The 22,340-nt window shown below is 37.2% G+C and overlaps 1 protein-coding gene across 1 annotated transcript in view; it reads left to right on the top strand.

Annotated features, from left to right (window-relative positions):
* The window catches only part of IL1RAPL2 (interleukin 1 receptor accessory protein like 2), a 1,145,014-nt gene that overhangs the window by 56,285 nt on the left and 1,066,389 nt on the right, over positions 1-22,340 (top strand). The window contains exon 2 of the mRNA XM_060292358.2: positions 15,581-15,681. Coding sequence (XP_060148341.1) covers positions 15,600-15,681 — 82 coding nt within the window. The 5' untranslated portion in view covers positions 15,581-15,599. The remainder of the gene's footprint in view (positions 1-15,580; positions 15,682-22,340) is intronic.

Here is a 22,340-nt window from a genome sequence, read left to right as displayed (position 1 = left end):
TCATGGAACACTCTTCAGGATAGATCATACCTTGGGTCACATATCAAGCCTTGGTGAATTTAAGAAAATTGAAATTTTATCAAGTATCTTTTCTGAGCACAATGTTATGAGACTAGATATCAATTACAGGAAGAAGTCTGTAAAAAATATAAATACATGGAGGCTAAACAATACAATACTAAATAAGCAAGAGATCACTGATGAAATCAAAAAATACCTAGAAAGAAATGACAATGAAAACACGACAACCCAAAACCTATGGCATGAAGCAAAAGCAGTTCTAAGAGGGAAGTTTATAACAATACAATTCTACGTCAAGAAAGAAGAAACATCTCCAATAAACAACCTAATCTTACATCTAAAGCAATTAGAGAAAGAGAAAGAAGAGCAAAAACCCCAAAGTTAGCAGAAGGAAAGACATCATAAAGATCAGATTAGAAATAAATGAAAAAGAAATGAAGGAAACAGTAGCAAAGATCAATAAAACGAAAAGTTGGTTCTTTTTTTTTTTTTTTTTTTTTTTGCTGTACATGGGCCTCTCAGTGCTGTGGCCTCTCCCGTTGCCTGTTGCAGAGCACAGGCTCCGGACGTGCAGGCTCAGCGGCCATGGCTCACGGGCCCAGCAGCTCCGCGGCATGTGGGATCCTCCCGGACCAGGGCACGAACCCATGTCCCCTGCACCGGCAGGCAGACTCTCAACCACTGCACCACCAGGGAAGCCCTAAAAGCTGGTTCTTTGAGAAGATAAACAAAACTGATAAACCATTAGCCAGACTCATCTAGAAAAAAAGGGATAAGACTCAAATCAATAGAATTAGAAATGAAAAAGGAGAAGTAACAAGTGACACAGCAGAAATACAAAGGATCATGAGAGATTACTACAAGCAGCTGTATGCCAATAAAATGGACAACCTGGAAGAAATGGACAAATTCTTAGAAATGCACAACATTCTGAGTCTGAACCAGGAGGAAATAGAAAATATAAGCTGACCAGTCACACGCACTGAAATTGAGACTGTGATTAAAAATCTTCCAACAAACGAAGTCTGGGACCAGGAGTTTTCACAGGCGAATTCTCTCAAACATTTAGAGAAGAGCTAATACCTATACTTCTTAAACTCTTCCAAAATATAGCAGATGGAGAAACACTCTCAAACTCATTGTATGAGACCACAATCACCCTTATACCAAAACCAGACAAAGATGTCACAAAGAAAGAAAACTACAGGCCAATATCACTGATGAACATAGATGCAAAATTCCTCAACAAAATACTAGCACACAGAATCCAACAGCACATTAAAAGGATCATACACCATGATCAAGTGGAGTTTATCCCAGGAATGCAAGGATTCTTCAGTATACGGAAATGAATCAATGTGATAAACCATATTAACAAATTGAAGGAGAAAAAACATATGATCATCTTAATAGATGCAGAAAAAGCTTTTGACAAAATTCAACAACCATTATGGTAAAACTTCCCCAGAAGGTGGGCACAGAGGGAACCTACTTCAACATAATAAAGGCCGTATACAACAAACCCACAGCCAACATCTTTCTCAACGGTGAAAAATGAAAGCATTTCCTCTAAGATCAGGAACAAGACAAGGGTGTCCACTGTTGTCACTATTATTCAACATAGTTCTGGAAGTCGTAGCCACGAAAATCAGAGAAGAAATAAAAGGAATACAATTTGGAAAAGAAGAAGTAAAACTGTCACTGTTTGCAGATGACATGATACTATAGATAGATAATCCTAAAGAAGCCACCAGAAAACTACTAGAGCTAATCAATGAGTTTGGTAAAGTTGCAGGTTACACAATTAATGCACAGAAATCTCTTGCATTCCTACACACTAATGATGAAAAACCTGAAAGAGAAATTAAGGATACACTCCCATTTACCACTGCAACAAAAAGAATAAAATACCTAGGAATAAAGCGACCTAGGGTGACAGAATACCTGTATGCAGAAAACTATAAGAGACTGATGAAAGAAATTTAAGATGATACAAAAAGATGGCAAGATGCACCATGTTCGTGGACTGGAAGAATGAACATTCTGAAAATGACTATACTACCCAAAGCAATCTACAGATTCAGTGCAATCCCTATCAAACTACCACTGGCATTTTTCACAGAACGAGAACAAAAAATTTCACAATTTGTATGGAAACACAAAAGACCACGAATAGCCAAAGCAATCTTGAGAAAGAAAAAGGGAGCTGGAGGAATCAGACTCCTGGAGTTCAGACTGTATTACAAAGCTACAGTACTCAAGACAGTATGGTACTGGCACAAAAACAGAAATATAAATCAATGCAACAGGATAGAAAACCCAGAGATAAACCTATACACATATGTTCACCTTATTTTTGAAAAAGGAGGCAAGAATTTACAATGGAGAAAATACAGCCTCTTCAGTAAGTGGTGCTGGGAAAACTGGACAGCTACATGTAAAAGAATGAAATGAGAACATTCCCTAATACCATAGACAAAAATAAACTCAGAATGGATTAAAGACCGAAATGTAAGGCCAGATACTATCAAACTCTTAGAGGAAAACCTAGACAGAACACTCTGACATAAATCACAGCAAGATCCTTTTTGATCCACCTCCTAGAGAAATGGAAGTAAAAACAAAAATAAACAAATGGGACCTAATGAAACTTAAAAGCTTTTGCACAGTAAGGAAAACATAAGACAAAAAGACAACCCTCAGAATGGGAGAAAATATTTTCAAATGAAGCAACTGACAAAGGATTTATCTCCAAATTTACAAGCAGCACATGCAGCCCAATATCAAAGAAACAAACACCCAATCCAAAAATGGGCAGAAGTCCTAAATAGACATTTCTCCAAAGTAGATATACAGATTGCCAGCAAACACATGAAAGGATGCTCAACATCACTAATCATTAGAGAAATGCAAATCAAAATTACAATGAGGCATCACCTCACACCAGTCAGAATGGCCATCATCAAAAATTCTACAAACAGTAGATACTGGAGAGGGTGTGGACAAAGGGAACTCTCTTGCACTGTTGGTGGTAGGCTAAATTGTTGCAGCCAGTGTGGAGAACAGTATGGAGGTTCCTTAAAAACTAAAAATAGAAATGACACAGCAACACTACCAAATGACACAGCAATCCTACTACTGGACATATACCCTGAGAAAACCATAATTCAAAAAGAGTCATGTACCAAAATATTCATTGCAGCTCTATTTACAATAGCCCGGAGATGGAAACAACCTAAGTGTCCATCTACAGATGAATGGATAAAGAAGATGTGGCGTATATATACAATGGAATATTGCTCAACCATAAAAAGAAACGAAATTGAGTTATTTGTAGTGAGGTGGATGGACCTAGAGTCTGACATACAGAGTGAAGTAAGTCAGCAAGAGAAAAACAAATACCATATGCTAACACATATATATGGAATCTAAGAAAAAAAATGTCATGAAGAACCTATGGGTAAGACAGGAATAAAGACACAGACCTACTAGAGAATGGACTTAAGGATATGGGGAGGGGGAAGGGTAAGCTGTGACAAAGTGAGAGAGTGGTATGGACATATATACACTACCAAATGTAAAATAGCTAGCTAGTGGGAAGCAGCTGAATAGCACAGGGAGATCAGGTCGGTGCTTTGTGACCACCTAGAGGGGTGGGATAGGGAGGATGGGAGGGAGACTCAAGAGGTAGGAGATATGGGGATATATTTATATGTATAGTTGATTCAGTTTGTTATAAAGCACAAGGTAACACCCCATTGTAATGGAATTTTACTCCAATAAAAATGTTAAAAAAAAAAAGACATACTCCATTGTCATAAAAATACAAGTCAAGATAAAGGTGAATCTAAAGAAAACTTTAAAAAGGAGACAAGTACTTAGAAGACCAAATCAGAACAATCAAAAAAAATTAAAACAGTGTAAAGAATGATTATAATATTAAATTTATTTATGTGATTGAATAAATAAACATTAAATTTAAAAAATCCGAACCTTCTTCTATAAATTTCCATACATGCACATACATATATATAGATTTTTCCATTATGTATGGGATCATGTTTGTTTTTCGTATATCTTATAGATCTACCCATATCTATGCATAGCTGTACACCTCAGTGTCTTTAACAGCTGTATAGTATTTCATAGTATGGATATAGTATACTTTATTTAACCATTCCTCTATGGAAAGGTGTTAATTCCCAGATTTTGAACATTACAACATGTCCTGCATTGACTATCCTCGTACATGTATGTATTTCTGTGCATATGTAGTTGGATTTCTGTAGTATGGAGTCCTAGAAAAGGAATTCCTGAACACTTGAAACTTTTTCAAGTACTGTCAGTTTGCCTTCCAAAATGCTATACCAATTTATAATCTCATAAACAGTGTATAAATGTGTACATTACATTTTGAGAAGAATTTGACCCCCTTTTTAAACATCTTTATTGGAGTATAGTTGCTTTACAATTGTGTGTTAGTTTCTGCTTTATAACAAATTGAATCAGTTATATATTACTTACATCCCCATATCTCTTCCGTCTTATGTCTACCTCCCTATTACCCTCCCTGTCCCATCCCTCTAGGTGGTCACAAAGCACCGAGCTGATCTCCCTGTGCTATGCGGCTGCTTCCCACTAGCTATTTATTTCACATTTGGTAGTGTATGTATGTCCATGGCACTCTCTCACTTTGTCCCAGCTTACATTTCCTCCTCCCTGTGTCCTCAAGTCCATTCTCTAGTAGGTCTGCGCCTTTATTCCCATCTTACCCCTAGGTTCTTTCTGACCTTTCTTTTTCTTTTTAGATTCTATATATATGTGTTAGCACATGGCATTTATTTTTCTTTTTCTGACTTAGTTCACTCGGTATGACAGATTCTAAGTCCCTCCATCACACTAAAATAACTTAAATTCGTTTCTTTTTATGGCTGAGTAATATTCCATTGTATATATGTGCCCAATCTTCTTTATCTATTTATCTGTTGATGAACACTTAGGTTGTTTCCATGTCTTGGCTACTGTAAATAGAACTGAAATGAACATTGCGGTACACGACTCTTTGAATTATGGTTTTCTTAGGGTAAAAAAATGCCCAGTAGTGGGATTCCTGGGTCATATGGTAGTTCTATCTTTAGCTTTTTAAGGAACCTGCATACTGTTCTCCATAGCGGCTGTATCAATTTACATTCCCACCAACTGTGCAAGAGGGTTCCCTTTTCTCCACACCCTCCCCAGCATTTATTGTTTGTAGATTTTTTGATGATGGCCATTCTGACAAGTGTGAGGTGATATTCATTGCAGTTTTGATTTGCATTTCTCTGATGATTAGTGATGTTGAGCATCTGTTCATGTGTTTGTTGGCAGTCTGTATGTTTCTTTGGAAAAATGTCTATTTAGGTCTTCACCCCATTTTGGGGTTGGGTGTTTGTTTTTTTGATATTGAGCTGCATGTGCTGCTTGTAAATTTTGGAGATAAATCCTTTGTCCATTACGTCATTTGCAAATATTTTCTCCCATTCAGAGGGTTGTCTTTTCGTCTTGTTTATGGTTTCCTTTGCTGTGTAAAAGCTTTTAAGTTTCATTAGGTCCCATTTGTTTATTTTTGTTTTTATTTCTATTTCTCTAGGAGGTGGGTCAAAAAGGATCTTGCTGTGATTTATCTCAGAGTGTTCTGCCTATGTTTTCCTCTAAGAGTTTGATAGTGTCTGGCCTTACATTTAGGTGTTTAATCTATTATGAGTTTATTTTTGTGTATGGTGTTAGGGAGTCTTCTCATTTCATTCTTTTACATGTTGCTGTCCAGTTTTACCAGCAACACTTATTGAGGGGCTGTCTTTTCTCCATTGTATATTCTTCCCGCCTTTATCAAAGATAAGGTTACCGTATGTGCATGGGTTTATCTCTGGGCTTTCTATCCTGTTCCATTGATCTATATTTCTGTTTTTGTGCCACTGCCATACTGTCTTGATTACTATAGCTTTGTAGTATAGTCTGAAACCAGGGAGCCTGCTTCCTCTAGCTCCGTTTTTCTTTCCCAAGATTGCTTTGCCTATTCGTGGTCTTTTGTGTTTCCATACAAATTGTGAAATTTTTTCTTCTTGTTCTGTGAAAACTGCCAGTGGTAGTTTGATAGGGATTGCATTGAATCTGTGGATTACTTTGCCTAGTAAAGTCATTTTCACAATGTTGATTCTTCCAATCCAAGGACGTGGTGTATCTCTCCATCTGTTTGTAAATTGTAACATCTTAATTTCTTTCATCAGTGTCTTAAAGTTTTTTGCATACAGGTCTTTTGTCTCCTTAGGTAGGTTTATTCCTAGGTATTTTATTTTTGTTGCAATGGGAAATGGGAGTGTGTTCTTAACTTCACTTTCAGATTTTTCACCATTAGTGTATAGGAATGCCAGAGATTTCTGTGCATTAATTTTGTATCCTGCTACTTTACCAAATTCATTGATTAGCTGTACACTTTTCTGATAGCATCTTTAGGATTCTCTATGTATAGTATCATGTCATCTGCAAACAGTGACAGCTTTACTTGTTCTTTTCCAATTTGGATTCCTTTTATGTCTTTTCCTTTGATTGCTGTGGCTAAAACTTCAAAAACTATGTTGAATAATAGTGGTGAGAGTGGGCAACGTTTTCTTGTTCCTGATCTTAATGGAAATGGTTTCAGTTTTTCACTGTTGAAGATGATGTTGGCTGTGGGTTTGTCATATATGGCCTTTATTATGTTGAGGTAAGTTCCCTCTGTGCCTACTTTCTGGAGGGTTTTTATCATAAATCGTTGTTGAATTTTGTCAAAAGATTTCTCTGCATCTATTGAGGTGATCATATGGTTTTTCTCCTTCAGTTTGTTCATATCATGTATCATGTTGGTTGATGTGTGTATATTGAAGAATCCTTGCACTCCTGGGATAATCCACAGGTGATCATGGTGTATGATCCTTTTAATATGCTGTTGGATTCTGTTTGCTAGTATTTTGTTGAAGAATTTTGCATCTATGTTCATCAGTGATATTCGCCTGTAGTTTTCTTTCTTTGTGACATCTTTGTCTGGTTTTGGTATCAGGGTGATGGTGGCCTTGTAGAATGAGTTTGGGAGTGTTCCTCTCTCTGCTATAATTTGGAAGAGTTTGAGAAGGATAGGTGTTAGCTCTTCTCTAAATGTTTGATAGAATTTGCCTGTGAAGCCATCTGGTCCTGGGCTTTTGTTTGTTGGAAGATTTTTAATCACAGTTTCAATTTCAGTGTGTGTGATTGGTCTCTACCTATTTTCTGTTTTTTCCTGGTTCAGTCTCAAAAGGTTGTGCATTTCTGAGAATTTGTGCATTTCTTCCAGGTTATCCATTTTATTGGCATATAGTTGCTTGCAGGAATCTCTCATGATCCTTTTTATTTCTCCATGGTCAGTTGTTACTTCTCCTCTTTCATTTCTAATTCTACTGATTTTAGTCTTCTACCTTTTTTTTTTTGATTAGTCTGGCTGTTATGGTTTATCAATTTTGTTTATCTTCTCAAAGAACCAGCTTTTAGTTTTATTGATCTTGGGTATTGTTTCCTTCATTTCGTTTTCATTTATTTCTGATTTGATATTTATGATTTTCTTTCCTTCTGCTAACTTTGGGTTTTCTTATTCTTCTTTCTCTAATTGCTTTAGGGGTAAGTTTAGGTTTTTATTTGAGATGTTTGTTGTTTCTTAAAGTAGGATTGTATTGCTATAAACTTTCCTCTTAGAACTGCTTTTGCTGCATCCCATAGGTTTTGGGTCGTCGTGTTTTCATTTTCATTTGTTTCTATGTATTTTTTGATTTCCTCTTTGATTTTTTAAGTGTTCTATTGGTTACTTAGTAGTGTATTTTTTAGCCTCCATGTGTTTGTATTTTTTACAGATTTTTTCCTGTAATTGATAAATAGTCTCATAGCATTGTTGTCTGAAAAGATACTTGATATACTTTCAGTTTTCTTAAATTTACCAAGGCTTGATTTGTGACCCAATATATGATCTATTCTGGAGAATGCTCCATGAGCACTTGAGAAGAAAGTGTATTCTCTTGTTTTTGGATGGAATGTCCTATAAATATCAATTAAGTCCATATTGTTTAATGTATCATTTAAAGCTTGTGTTTCCTTATTTATTTTCATTTTGGATGATCTGTCCATTGGTGAAAGTGGGGTGTTAATGTCCCCTAGTATGATTGTGTTACTGTCGATTTCCCCTTTTATGGCTGTTATTATTTGCCTTATGGTTTCAGGTGCTCCTATGTTGGGTGCATAAATATTTACAATTGTTATATCTCCTTCTTGGATTGATCCCTTGATCATTATGTAGTGTCCTTCTTTGTCTCTTCTAATAGTCTTTGTTTTAAAGTCTATTTTTTCTGATATGAGAAGTGCCACTCTAGCTTTCTTTTGAGTTCCATTTGCATGGAATATCTTTTTCCATCCCCTTTCAGTCTGTATGTGTCCCTACGTCTCAAGTGGGTCTCTTGTAGACAGCATATATACAGGTCTTGGACAAACACATTTTTATTGTAGGACGAAAAATTTGAATGATGAGGGATATGGAAAACTCCTAGCAGTGAATTATGACTGAAGACTTTTTCTCTAAACAGCTTATAAAAATTTATACCCACTATTTTAAGTTTGGTGATTGGACTAACCCTGGGAAAGATTTATCCCTTTTGTATGTGACACTTCTGGTTATATCTTTTTTTTTTTTTGCGATATGCAGGCCTTTCACTGTTGTGGCCTCTCCCATTGTGGAGCACAGGCTGCGGAGCACAGGCTCCGATGCGCAGGCTCAATGGCCATGGTTCACGGGCCCAGCCGCTCCACGGCATGTGGGATTGTCCCGAACCAGGGCACGAACCTGTGTCCCCTGCATCAGCAGTCAGACTCTCAACCACTGCGCCACCAGGGAAGCCCCTTCTGGTTATATCTTAATGGTCAGAACTCACCTGTCCAGTTGCAAGGAAGACTGGGAAATGAAGACTCCATTTTTTGGGACTACATGCTGAGCCAAAACCTGTGGGCTCTATAATTACTACAGGAAAAACAGTAGTTTGAGAGATAGTCAGTTTTTGTCATGCTCCTGGAACTCTAGAGTTGCTCATAACCATTTTTTCCCTCTGTGTTTGCGTCTCTTTTAACCCTTGTGGTCTCTTCTATCTCTCAGAAATTTCTCCCCCATAATTCCTCTTACCTTTTGTTTCCCCTTATTTTTTGATATGTCAGCTTTCTGTTTCTCCATTTCTGTCTTATGCTCAGCCTCTGCTTCTCTATATGTTGTATCTATCTCTCCTTTTCTCCTCTGTGTGTATTTTTTATCTTTCCATCTGTTTCCTATCCATCTGTCTCTCTATCTTTAGCTGTCTGTGTCTTCCTACTTGTGTATTTCTGGCTTTCTTCCTTTCAGTATCCATGTCTCTTTCTACCTCCATTTATAAGTATTAAAGCTAATAATAGAATGGGCTGCCACTTCATATAGTTGTTTTCGTGAAATAGGAAGTAGCTGAGGACATGGTAGATACAGGGATAGGTTATCAAATGATTTCTTCATTGGTTGATGGTTGGACTACATAACTATTGAAATCTTCCAAATTTGAGTCAAATTGAGAACCAACTTTTTCTCCTGAGTAAGTAGAATCTCATTAACATTATTGCATCTTTGTTTCCTGATTGTAGATCTAATAAGACCTCAGGGTCATCTCTATATAAATACCATACTTCATTGAGGATGACTGTGGAAGTAGAAAATATAAGAGATTGAGATGAATGTGTGTTAACTACAGAACTGTCTTTGAAAGTTAATTATCTTTATAAATAATACATCTGTGATATATATGTGAGCTGTGTGTCTGTGTGTTTGTAACTTCCAGTTTTTTGGAGGTTATGTATATATGATTGGCTGATCCAAATGATTGGAAGACATTGTAAGTAACAAAATTGTCTCTGATGGCAAGAATGTATTAAGAAATGATATAATTGCATATTCTCTGCAGCCTAACTGATATATCTAGTTGAATCTTTCACCTGTGTCAGAATATATTCATAAGTTAAACTTGTTTGGGCTTCTAGAGTCAAGAGTATGCCATACAGATGCTTTAAAAAAATTAACATGAACCAGGAACCTGACATGCCTGGTACTTTAAGGGAGGAAGAAAGTAAATTGGAGAAGGTAATTTATAAACTATACTTGAAAACCATTCGAGCATAACATTATTATTACAATTATCTGTTGAAAGATTTAGTTCAGTTACATTTTTTAAAACTCTCTTGTCAAGATGGCCCTACTCATATTAAGATTTGGTACTCAAAGGAGAGGAATACTAATGCCTTCATTAGCAATTGTGTCAGTGTCTTCAGTCTTTAGAATTCCTCATGTGGCCTTTTGGGATTTTTACATACTACCCTTAGGGAATCAGTAAACACAAAGCCCTCAGGGGGATGTGAACTTTAGGCATAAGGACCACTGCATATTTATAGCCACGGTAAGGGGAAGACCCTTTTTATGGGGGAAAAAAGTAATTTAGAAATAATTGAATAGCAGCATAATTGCCATCGTTTAAAATATTATACATGCTTCTGTACACTTTCTTCACACAACAGTGAGTTGGTTGTAAAATCACAAAGAGGGAAAAGTTATAATGTAATAAGCCTAAATTTCAGTGTAAGATTTCCAGGGGATAACCTGAGCTGCTTCTGACACTTTTAGTGTTTAAACAGATGTGTGGAAACGTATGTTGGGAGCCCAGTGGTCACATTCCTTGATCAGTGATGGTATTTCAGGTGGATTGCTGTTGCAGATGAGCATTGCTAGGAGATTGATTGCACTGGCCTTTCTTTTTGACTGTTTGAATTGGCAGTTTGGCAGATTTTCCCTTTCAGTGGCAAATCTGAATCACCTACTGAACATGCTACCAAACACGCTTCTTACTCTATATTCGCTTACCACCTAACATATACAGATTGTTCTCTACTGTCTTGCACTTGACTAAGCACTCCAGTGTGCATGCATACTAGATGGCAAGAAGTGATGTTTTATAATCTTAGACATGGTTTATGACTCCCATAGCATCTAACTTCTAGGGCAAATATAGTTTAGTAGTGGTTAAGAGTTTGGGTTTTGTAGTCACACAGAGCTAAAATGAAATCCTTTCTTCCTTAATTTACTATTGTTGTGGACTTGGATAAGCCATAAGTATCAGTTTTCTGAAAAGAAAATGGGGATAATAATAACTCACATGGTCATTAATAGGATAAAATACAATATCACAGTCCACTGCATTATCTGGCACACAAAAAATGCTCAATAAGTTATAATTATTATCATAAAATATAATAGTTATTCATCAAAGTTTGCTGAATTAATGAACTCTCCTGTGGAAATAGGATTGGCAAATATACAGATTAAAAACCTCAATACATCCAGTTTTTCTATTCCCCACTGATTTTTTTTAATAATTAACATTTTTTAAGAAATTCAACATAGGATTGGTTTACCTCCTGGGTACATGTAATTTTTTTAATATCTTTATTGGAGTATAATTGCTTTACAGTGGTGTCTTAGTTTCTGCTTTATAACAAAGTGAATCAATTATACATATACATATGTTCCCATATCTCTTCCCTCTTGCATCTCCCACCCTCCCTATCCCACCCCTCCAGGCAGTCACAAAGCACCGAGCTGATCTCCCTGTGCTGTGCGGCTGCTTCCCACTAGCTATCTACCTTACGTTTGGTAGTGTATATAAGAAAAAAAAATGTCATGAAGAACCTAGAGGTGAGACAGGAATAAAGACACAGACCTACTAGAGAATGGACTTGAGGATATGGGGAGGGGGAAGGGTAAGCTGTGACAAAGCGAGAGAGAGCCATGGCCATATATACACTACCCACTGATTTTAATTGAAAAGAAGGGGAGTATATGAAATAGTTCTGTGGTTAACGTATTCAATTCCCACGATGATTTCACTAGTCAAAGTCAAGCATTAAGCATTTTATTTCACAAAGAATAGGAAGGAGTTGACTAAGGAAGTAGAAATATTTTTTTGTCAGCTGTTTTCTACCCTTAATATCTCTGAATAACAGGTATGAAATACAATTCTCGCTTTGGGTGAAAATTATAACTACTGGGTAAAGTAACATTTTAAAAAGTGCTTTTCAAATAATCTTTAATTTTGTCACCATTTACAAAATATTAGAATCCTTAAAATGATATTCTAGGCAAATTATGGTCCTTACAAACTGTCAACTTTTAGATAGAAATAGTGAAGGTACAATCATGAGTAAGATGGGTTGAGGATAGGGAGACCCTGGAAGTCTCCTAATAGCTAAGCAGCAAGGTTGAGTTGGTAACTGAGCGAATACAGCAGGAAGAGCTAAATCAGAGATGAGCCAGTGTTCTTATCAAAGTCATTGGGGGTGATATAAGTTCTAAAAAGGGAGACAAGACAGGAGAGCTAGAATGTGCCTGTGGTTCAGGAAAAATTTGAAGTATAAGCCTTCTTTTGAAAGTTCAGAGGCTACATAATCTTTTGAGCTGGAAATTGGACAGATAGTCAATATAAAACAAAGAAATTTGTGGAGTTTATAATGGTATTTTCAGAGTCTTGGTTTGGGATCTCCCAAAAGCAGACTCAAACACAAGGATTTGGATGTAAGTAGTTTATTTGGGAGGTGATCCCAGCAAGTACTGCAAGGGAATGGCAAAGTCAGACTAGAAGGGAGGAAAAGCCAATAGAGTGTGCTAATGAGCAGTTTGCCATTCAGTCCTACTGGAACATTCCAAGGGGTGAGGAAGCTGGGGTATTTATTCACCAACTCCCGTATCATTGAATGAGAATCACTCATGGTGTGTTAACAACCTGGAACTTCCAGTCAGCCTCCTATGCTATTCAAGCTGCTTTTTCAGATAGAGAAGCACCTCTGGCAAAGAAACACAGGAAGACTTCTGTGCAGATGACTTTTGGGAGGCCCAAGAGGATATGGATAGGGTACCAACAGAGTCTGCTACAGCAGGAGATGGGGCCCATCTCAGATTTGGATAATCATATATTAGATAAGAGAGATTCTATTTCAAATAAATGGGTAACTTGGGAAGAAAACCACTGAAAGCTGCAATTTATTTGTGTTACTTGAACCATTGATATGTTGTTATCTACATTGATATTCCCCTTTCATTCATTAAAATATTTACTGATAACCTATTATATGTCGAGCTCTATGATAGATGCTGAGAATACAACAGCTAATGACTAAGTGACTGCCCTCATGAAGCTTACATGTTAGTAGTCAAGGAGTGGTTAAAAACAACCAAGCTAATAAATATAACTGATTTATTAAGTGTTTCAACTCATTGAAGTATAAACATGGTATGGTACTATTTTTCCTAATTGCTACTTCATGTGCTCTACTGTACTTCCTTTTTCCACTAGGAGTCAGGGACAGTGATAAACATTTCAGTTTGATTCTATCATTTTTCAGATGTTTTCTGAGTTTTGTTCTGATTTTAAAGACTTCGTCTTAGTCTAAGATCCTATCTGATTCAAATATTGTATCTTCCTTTTTTTTTTTCAAACAGAGGAGACATGTGGCTCTCATGGATAGGAATTTGGAGGGTGTGTGGTAGGTTTTCACACATTTTCCCTTCTTCCTCGTCTTTCCTCTGTACCTTCTCCTTTGGTGTTGCATTGGGATAGGTGTGACTGGAGAAGAGGGAGAGGAAAATGAAATGCTTGTGATTGACGATGTCTTCTCCTTGGTTGGTCATAACTTCTCATTTAGCTGTCTGTATGTGCTGTATAAACAGGTAGTAGTTACAGCAGGCCTGATGATGAGATTCTCCTCCAGGCATCTCCTCTGGACATTGGAAGTCCCTGGAAAGATTTGATTACATCTTCCCTCAGTTTTAGCAGGTAGCATCATACCACTTTCCTCTCAGGTGCACTCATTTTGCCCCATGTTACAAAGCCTATGACAAGAATCATCTGTTTACCCAATCCGAGATGGATCATTGGTAATATGCCAAATCTAACTTCCATGCTTCTTGGGACTCGGAAATTTGGTGTATGTTGGGGATGGATAGGGATTAGTCCTGGCCCCCTGGTCATCTGGAAACCTCCAGCATACCATCTCTCCCCAGGGTTCTTTATTCCTGTTTCAGTGGTAAAAGGGAAGTCCAGCATGACAACTGGGAAAGCAAAGCCTGTCTTTGTTATCAAAAGACCTCCTCTTCCTTCCCAGACCTCTGTTTATTGATGGAGTTGGTGGTGGGGGGGGGGGCAGTATGATAAGGAACTAGCTGCACTGAATAGTTGAACTGGTGGCCTCACCCAAACATGAATTTTTCTGAATTTAGGGTATCAGGTGGATCTTTTGGTCAATTCTGGGAAAAGAGGATCCCACCCAACACTTGATATCATCCTATTACTCTTACATTCTGGGTAAGGTTCTGCACATTTAGGTACAAACCAATTATTCAGAAGACAAATCATTACATGGAATTCTGGCTCTTTAAATGTTATCCAGAGCTTGTTTTTGTCTTTCCATTCAGGTTTGCTTCCATCCATTATTTCAGGGATCTCTGTGGTTTCACCCTCATGGTCCCCTTTGCTATTTTTCTATCTTGGGTTTATGATGTACCCAGTGTACCTCTGTGGTGCTTATATTCTGACTTGTAAAGGATTCTAAATGAGCCCTCATATAGACACCGATTTACTGAAAAGTCTTAACTCAATGGAATAAACACTTAAAAACGTTTTTGTTTTTTCCCCAAATGCCTACCGATGATCGTGCTTTAGTCAATTCTGTTCCCTTTTGGGGGGTTCTTAACAATATCTCAGTTCAGTTCCATACTTTTCTCAGTTATTTTTCATTTCAGAACAGTTTCATTCCAATTATTTAAGGTTCGGTGCTGCTGATTTTAAAACATCAATGTCAAAGTTGAGTAAAAACTCTTCCTGTCACATAAATACAATAACTGTAAGTGCTGATCAGTCTTATGAATAAAACAAGCAAGGAAGTGAGCTAGTGAATGACAGAGTGAGACTTTAAGATTGGGTAGTCAGGAAAGGCCTTTTTGTGGGACTGAAACCTATAGGATGTTAATGAATGTGAGTGAAGAGTGGGGAGGAGTATTCCAGCAGGAAGACCTAATGCAAAGGCCATGAGGAGGAAATGACTAAGGCATGTTCCAGGGACAAATACAATGTCCATAGTGGATGGAGCATAGCCAACGAGGAGGAAAGTGCTGTGGAATAAGATCAAAGAGGCAGCAGAGGCCCTACCTGCAGACCCATGAAAGTCTAATGGAGGGGGTTCAGATTTTACTCTAAATCCAGTGGGAAACCATTGAAAGTTCTGAGCAGGGAACTTTGACATGATGCTCTTGTGAACTTTCATATTTTCTTCCATTTGCATAAAAATAAAGCCAGAAATCACCAAAATGTCATTGTTTCTGTAATGTGTCTTCAAGGTATGTGAAATTATAGCTGCTGCTTTGTTGAGGCCAAGATCTGTGATTCAAACTTCATATCCTTTTTTGACTTTTCAGCTGCCAAGGAAAGTGAACAATGAAGCCACCATTTCTTTTGGCCCTTGTGGTGTGTTCTGTAGTCAGCACAAATTTGAAGATGGTGTCAAAGAGAAATTCTGGTAAGTTGCTGGCAACTTCTCATGATTTGGTCAAAAATATATGCTTTTTGTGAGCATTTAGAGAGCATCTGTATCTTTAACTACAAATACCTTTAAACAGAAGCACTTGTAATCCAGCTATGTTGGAAAGTAGCCAAAGTAAAAATGAGATTTTAGCCTACCCCTGACAAAATTCTGGGAAACCAGTGGAATTTTGTTCAACTTCAGTGGCAGTATACTCTCAGTGGACAATAAAATGTTAAGGGCCTTCTTAGAGTTGGTTACATTTGCTAGTGCATATACACCTGGGAGCAAACATTTGCAAATGAGAAGACAGGAAACCTTTAGAAGTATATATTCTTTGCCTCCTAATTGCGTATGCAGCGTTACAGTTTAAATGAAAGTTTTTGACAAGTATCAGTGAGCTTTAGTTCCTCACATCCTCACATTTGTACCAAATCCCTAACAGGCAGAGGTTTAAACCTTCCAAGTTTGGAAATATTAGCTAATTGCCTGAAGAGGAATTTGTTGAGAATAAATATCTATTCCTAGAACATGGTGGTCTGGTAGGCAGCCATGATTGTACTAAGAGATTAGCTGTAGCCAGTAGATATCCCAATCAAAGCTTAATCATTGTTTAACAACACTTGGATATATATGTCTTTCAGCGTTGATTATACATTTTAGCTATAATTACAAATCATGCATGAGATTTTCAGAATTGATTTTCTGTCTGTAATCATTCCAGTAAGACGTTGAGGAATGTATTGGTATATGAAAACAAAAGGCTGTGGATGGGGCTTTCTGCTGGCTTCTAATTCAGTTACTTCCTAGAATTAAATGTATGCTCTTTAATTTCTCATTAAGTCTAAAACCCAGGCAATAAAGTACATGGCTATTTTTCAAAGCAATAAATACTGGCTGGAGCTTGGAGTTTGGTTAATGTTTGTTTTCTAAGGTGAGAATACTTGATCATTGAAATTGCTAAAGAATAGTATTGTTCTTCAATTGATAGTATATTAATAAGTCTTTCACAGAAGTGGGTCACAGGTTATAAAATAGAGTAACACTACTCAAGTCCAAAGGATTCTTGAATGGTAAAGGTAGGGGAATATATTGGCTTTTTCTCCCCCATTAAATACTTATGAATGTCTTTAACACGTTTTTGTATATTGTGACTCTCTTTCCGCTGTATTTGTGTGTAACATTTTACGTATAATATCTCCAGCTTGGCCTATTTTACGTGGCTGTCTTTCCTTGCCTTACTTTTGAAGTCACATTTTCACTTTCAATCTTGGCTCAGATTGATTATTGCTGAAATAAAATACTTGGAGATATTACTTACTAGCGATATAGCCTGTTGGACTGGATCCCATTTTCCTCACTTGGTTATGTTATAATGTCTATAGCAGAATCTGAAAGCAAGAAAAAGAATTGAGAATTTAAAAAGCCATCTATATTATGATAGCTTAATTCAAGTAAAATCCAATCTGAAAAAAAAAACAAGTTGCTACCTGCGTATGCTGTCTTGTTTTCTTGGTTTCCTTATTATTTATGAGGAGGGATGCTGTTAAAAAAAAAATACACACACGCACACACACACACACACACACAGATGTAGTTATCATTGATGTGCAGATGCCCTTTAAAGATCAACATTTTAATGCTCTGCCCCTTTATTCTTATCAAGTGTGAGACTGTTTGTGGCTTATTACATGTTCTTAGCTTTGTCTTCTCAGTGTAGGCAAGTGGTGTCATAGCTGCAGTGAGCTTTATTAAAGAAAGCTGTGACAAAGCGAGAGAGTGGCATGGACATATATACACTACCAAACGTAAAATAGATAGCTAGTGGGAAGCAGCCACATAGCACAGGGAGATCAGCTCGGTGCTTTGTGACCACCTAGAGGGGTGGGATAGGGAGGGTGGGAGGGAGGGAGACGCAAGAGGGAAGAGATATGGGAACATATGTATATGTATAACTGATTCACTTGGTTATAAAGCAGAAACTAACACACCATTGTAAAGCAATTATACTCCAATAAAGATGTAAAAAAAAAAAAAAAAAGAAACATTACCCCCAAAGATATTCCCCTTAGAGTGAATATATTTGAATTGTTTCAGTCTCCTCTTCCCCATCTGTTTACCCTCAGCTACCTCCTAGGACATATAGCAATTGTAATATTGGAACAAACCTTTTTGTACAGGTCTGGGCAGTGGAGATGGTTTGAATACAGTTGGTCTTTTCTCTTATGCCTTCCTCCGTCTATTTACATTGTATATGGAATAGAAAGGGAAGAGTAATAGGTTGATGTTGGTTTGTGCATGTCTGTGTGTGTAGTGTTTGTTTTTTACCACAAAATACAGAAATAAAACCAAGCATGGAATGGATAAAAGACACATTAAGTTGCACATAGCTGATGAAGATGGGGGTCCTTTGGAGCAGTTGTTTTCACTCTTGCCTTATTTCGCCACTTTCATCATAACCCCCATCCTAGCCCCTACAATCCTCTTAATATTACTGTTTTATGTAGGAAAAATAATTATTTGCACTCTCATTATGATGGTCCTATTTGAGTTGGCAAATTACTCTGGCAAATCTGGAGTACAAAATTTTGTTTCATACAGTCTGTGAGGTCCTTTGGCCTTTGCCAGTTAAAGAGATCTGGATTAAACTTGCATAGTTGTTCGTGGAATAGCCAATGGAACTTAGAAATTTTATTTTCTCCCCTCCTTTCTTTCCTTCAAGTCAAAAAATGAAAAATGATTGTGTCCTTTGCTCATTAACATTTATAACTGTTTAGTGCCAGATGTGACACCAGGTGTAATGATTTCTGTGCAGTTCATTATAGACAGGAACCCTTTTCACTAAGATCCCTACAAATACTTATGCCAAGTACCACCTTATGCACAAGACAGAGGACCAAGTGATGGAAGTTTCTTTTTCTGTACTTGCCAATCAGGGAAAATAATAAGACTCAAGACTTTTTTTTTTTTAAAATCTACTCTGGGCACATATTGAAACAAACCTCCTGGTTTTGGGTGCTATGCAATTTTTAGAAGCTACAGCACAGGTTATTCTTTTAGGTAATGCCCATGCACATTAGGTAAGCCCAATCATCAACCCTGGATCGGGAAACAGCAAAGATGGCTCTGAGATTGCATCTAGGGCTTGGTTACATTAGAATATACTAAAATTCACAGTATCTAATTTTAAGGATTATAGCTGATTGGCAAAGTGTGTGCTTGTTATCCTCCTCACAGAAAATGCATGAGGTCCTTCAGCACTGGCATTATCTAAATTTAGGACTAAATAGATAAGGTCATTTAGAAAGTCTACTCTATGAGAAGTAGGTTTGCTTTACTTAAAGGTGTCAATCTTTATGGCAGGGAATTGGCTAATATCTTGACAAAGGCTAATGGCAGAAACAGCCTGTAGAGGACTTCTAATTATCTAAAATTAATTTTTAATAGGATGGGTGGGCAAATAACTCTCAAGGAGAGATCACACAAGGGCTTCTATTTAACTATGTTGTCTAACCTGAAAAATTATGTCTCTAGGGTATACATGGACTAAATTTGGGGGGGGCATTAACCTGTCCACTTTACTTTTTATTTGCTTTTGCTGGTACTGCTGCTGCTGCAGGAAAATGTGAGCTGTATTAGGCAATTATTGGAATTCAGCTCTCCTAGCCTGGATCTTCTTATTAGAAGGGAAAGGAATAGGATGACCAATTAGATGAGAGGGTATGTTAAATTCTGAACCCAATTTGGTCATCTTGCAGCCAGTACCTCTGGAAGATGACCATAATAAAACAACTTTTCAGTGATCTGGTGTTTGAAGGAAAATTTCAGAGCTAACAAGATATCTTAATCAGCTAGAAAAATATAGTCCCTGGTGGTCAAGAGGATGCAAAATCCTGCTGGCACACAGTGGGTAATCTTAGACACATTTTGGATTGACTTGGTGGGGGTTACTTCTTTTTTCCCATTTCAAGTGTTTTTTATTGAGTAATGGAATTTGTAGGTACTATGTTGTAGAGATATTGAATTCTGTTATGTTCCTCTAAAGGGTATTGGTGTTTGTTCTAGTAGCAGTTCAATTACTAATCTTGAACTTTTGGTGCTTAGTTGTATGCTTTGTCAGAGTAGATCAATGGAAAACCCAAGGTATGTCCTGATCATCTATAACTTGGTGGGACTCAGTCTCTAATCTTTTTCTCCCCTGTGGATCTTTTTTTTTGACATCTTTATTGGAGTATAATTGCTTTACAATGTTGTGTTAGTTTCTGCTGTATAACAAAGTGAATCAGCTATATGTATACATATACCCCCATATCCCCTCCCTCTTGCATCTCCCTCCTGCCATCCCTAATCCCACCCCTCTAGGTCATCACAAGGAATCGAGCTAATCTCCCTGTGCTATGCAGTTTCTTCGCACTAGCTATCTATTTTACATTTGATAGTGTATATATGTCAACGCTACTCTCTCACTTCGTCCCAGCTTACCGTTCCCCCTCCCCGAGTCCTCAAGTCCATTCTCTACATCTACATCTTTATTCTTGTCTTGCCCCTAGCTTCATCAGAACCACTTTTTTTTTAGAATCCACATGCATGTGTTAGCATATGGTATTTGTTTTTCTCTTTCTGACTTACTTCACTCTGTATGACAGACTCTAGGTCCATCCACCTCACTACAAGTAACTCAATTTTGTTTCTTTTTATGGCTGAGTAATATTCCATTGCATATGTGTGCCACATCTTCTTTATCCATTCATCTGTCGATGGACACTTAGGTTGCTTCCATGTCCTGGCTATTGTAAATAGTGCTGCAATGAACATCGTGGTACATGTCCCCTTTTCAATTATGGTTTTCTCAGGGTATGCCCAGTAGTGGGATAAGTGGGTCATATGGTAGTTCTATTTTTAGTTTCTAAGGAACCTCCATACTGTTCTCCAAGGTGGCTGTATCAATTTACATTCCCACCAACAGTGTAAGAGGGTTCCATTTCCTCCACACCCGCATTTATTGCTTGTAGATATTTTGATGATGGCCATTCCGATGGGTGTGAAGTGATACCTCGTTGTAGTTTTGATTTGCATTTCTCTAATAATTAGTGATGCTGAGCATCTTTTCATGTGCCTCTTGGCCATCTGTATGTCTTCTTTGGAGAAATGTCTATTTAGGTCTTCTGCCCATTTTTTGATTGGGTTGTTTGTTTTTTGACATTGAGTGCATGTGCTGTTTGTATATTTTGGAGATTAATCCTTTGTCAGGTTTCATTTGCAAATAGTTTCTCCCATTCTGAGGGTTGTCTTTTTGTCTTGTTTATAGTTTCCTTTGCTTTGCAAAAGCTTTGAAGTTTCATTAGGTCCCATTTGTTTATTTTTGTTTTTATTTCAGTTACTCTAGGAGGTGGGTCAAAAAGGATCTTGCTGTGATTTATGTCATAGAGAGTTCTGCCTATGATTTCCTCTAAGAGTTTTACAGTGTCTGGACTTACATTTTGGTCTTTAATCCGTTTTGAGTTTATTTGTGTGTATGGTGTTAGGGAGTGTTCTAATTTCATTCTTTTACATGTAGCTGTCCAATTTTCCCAGCACCACTTATTGAAGAGACTGTCTTTTCTCCATTGTATGTGCTTGCCTCCTTTGTAGTAAATTAGGTGACCATATGTGAGTGGGTTTATATCTGGGCTTTCTATCCTACACCATTGGTCTATATTTCTGTTTTAATGCCAGTACCATACTGTCTTGATTACTGTAGCTTTGTAGTATAGTCTGAAGTCGGGGAGCCTGATTCCTGCAGCTCCGTTTTTCTTTGTCAAGATTGCTTTGGCTATCCGGGGTCTTTTGTGTTTCCATGCAAATTGTGAAATTTTTTGTTCTAATTCTGTGAAAAATGCCATTGGCAGTTTGATAGGGATTGCCCTGAAACTGTAGATAGCCTTGGGTAGTATAGTCATTTTCACAATGTTGATTCTTCCAATCCAAGAATATGGTATATCTCTCTATCTATTGGTATCATCTTTAATTTCTTTCATCAGTGTCTTATACTTTTCTGCATACAGATGTTTGTCTCCTTAGATAGGTTTATTCCTAGGTATTTTATTCTTTTTGTTGCGATGGTAAATGGGAGTGTTTCCTTAATTTTTCTTTCTGATTTTTTCGTCGTTAGTGTATAGGAAAGCAAGAGATTTCTGTGCATTAATTTTGTATCCTGTTACTTTACCAAATTCATTGATTAGCTCTAGTAGTTTTCTGGTAGCATCTTTAGGAGTCTCTATGTATAGTATCATGTTATCTGCAAACAGTGACAATTTTACTTCCTCTATTCTGATTTGGATTCCTTTTATTTCTTTTTCCTCCCTGATTACTGTGGCTAAAACTTCCAAAACTGTGTTGAATACTAGTGATGAGAGGGGGCAACCTTGTCTTGTTCCTGATTTTAGATGAAATGGTTTCAGTTTCTGACCATTGAGAATGATGTTGGCTGTGGGTTTGTCTTATATGGCCTTTATTATGTTGAGGTAGGCTCTATGCCTACTTTCTGGAGAGTTTTTATCATAAATGGTGTTGAATTTTGTTGAAAGCTTTTTGTGCATGTTTTGAGTTGACCATATGGTTTTTCTACTTCAGTTTGTTAATATGGTGTATCACATTGATTGATTTGCGTATATTGA

The sequence above is a fragment of the Globicephala melas genome, chromosome X (genome assembly GCF_963455315.2).
Source record: "Globicephala melas chromosome X, mGloMel1.2, whole genome shotgun sequence".
Classification (NCBI taxonomy): Eukaryota; Metazoa; Chordata; class Mammalia; order Artiodactyla; family Delphinidae; genus Globicephala; species Globicephala melas.
This window is presented reverse-complemented; position numbering and strand designations above follow the sequence as displayed.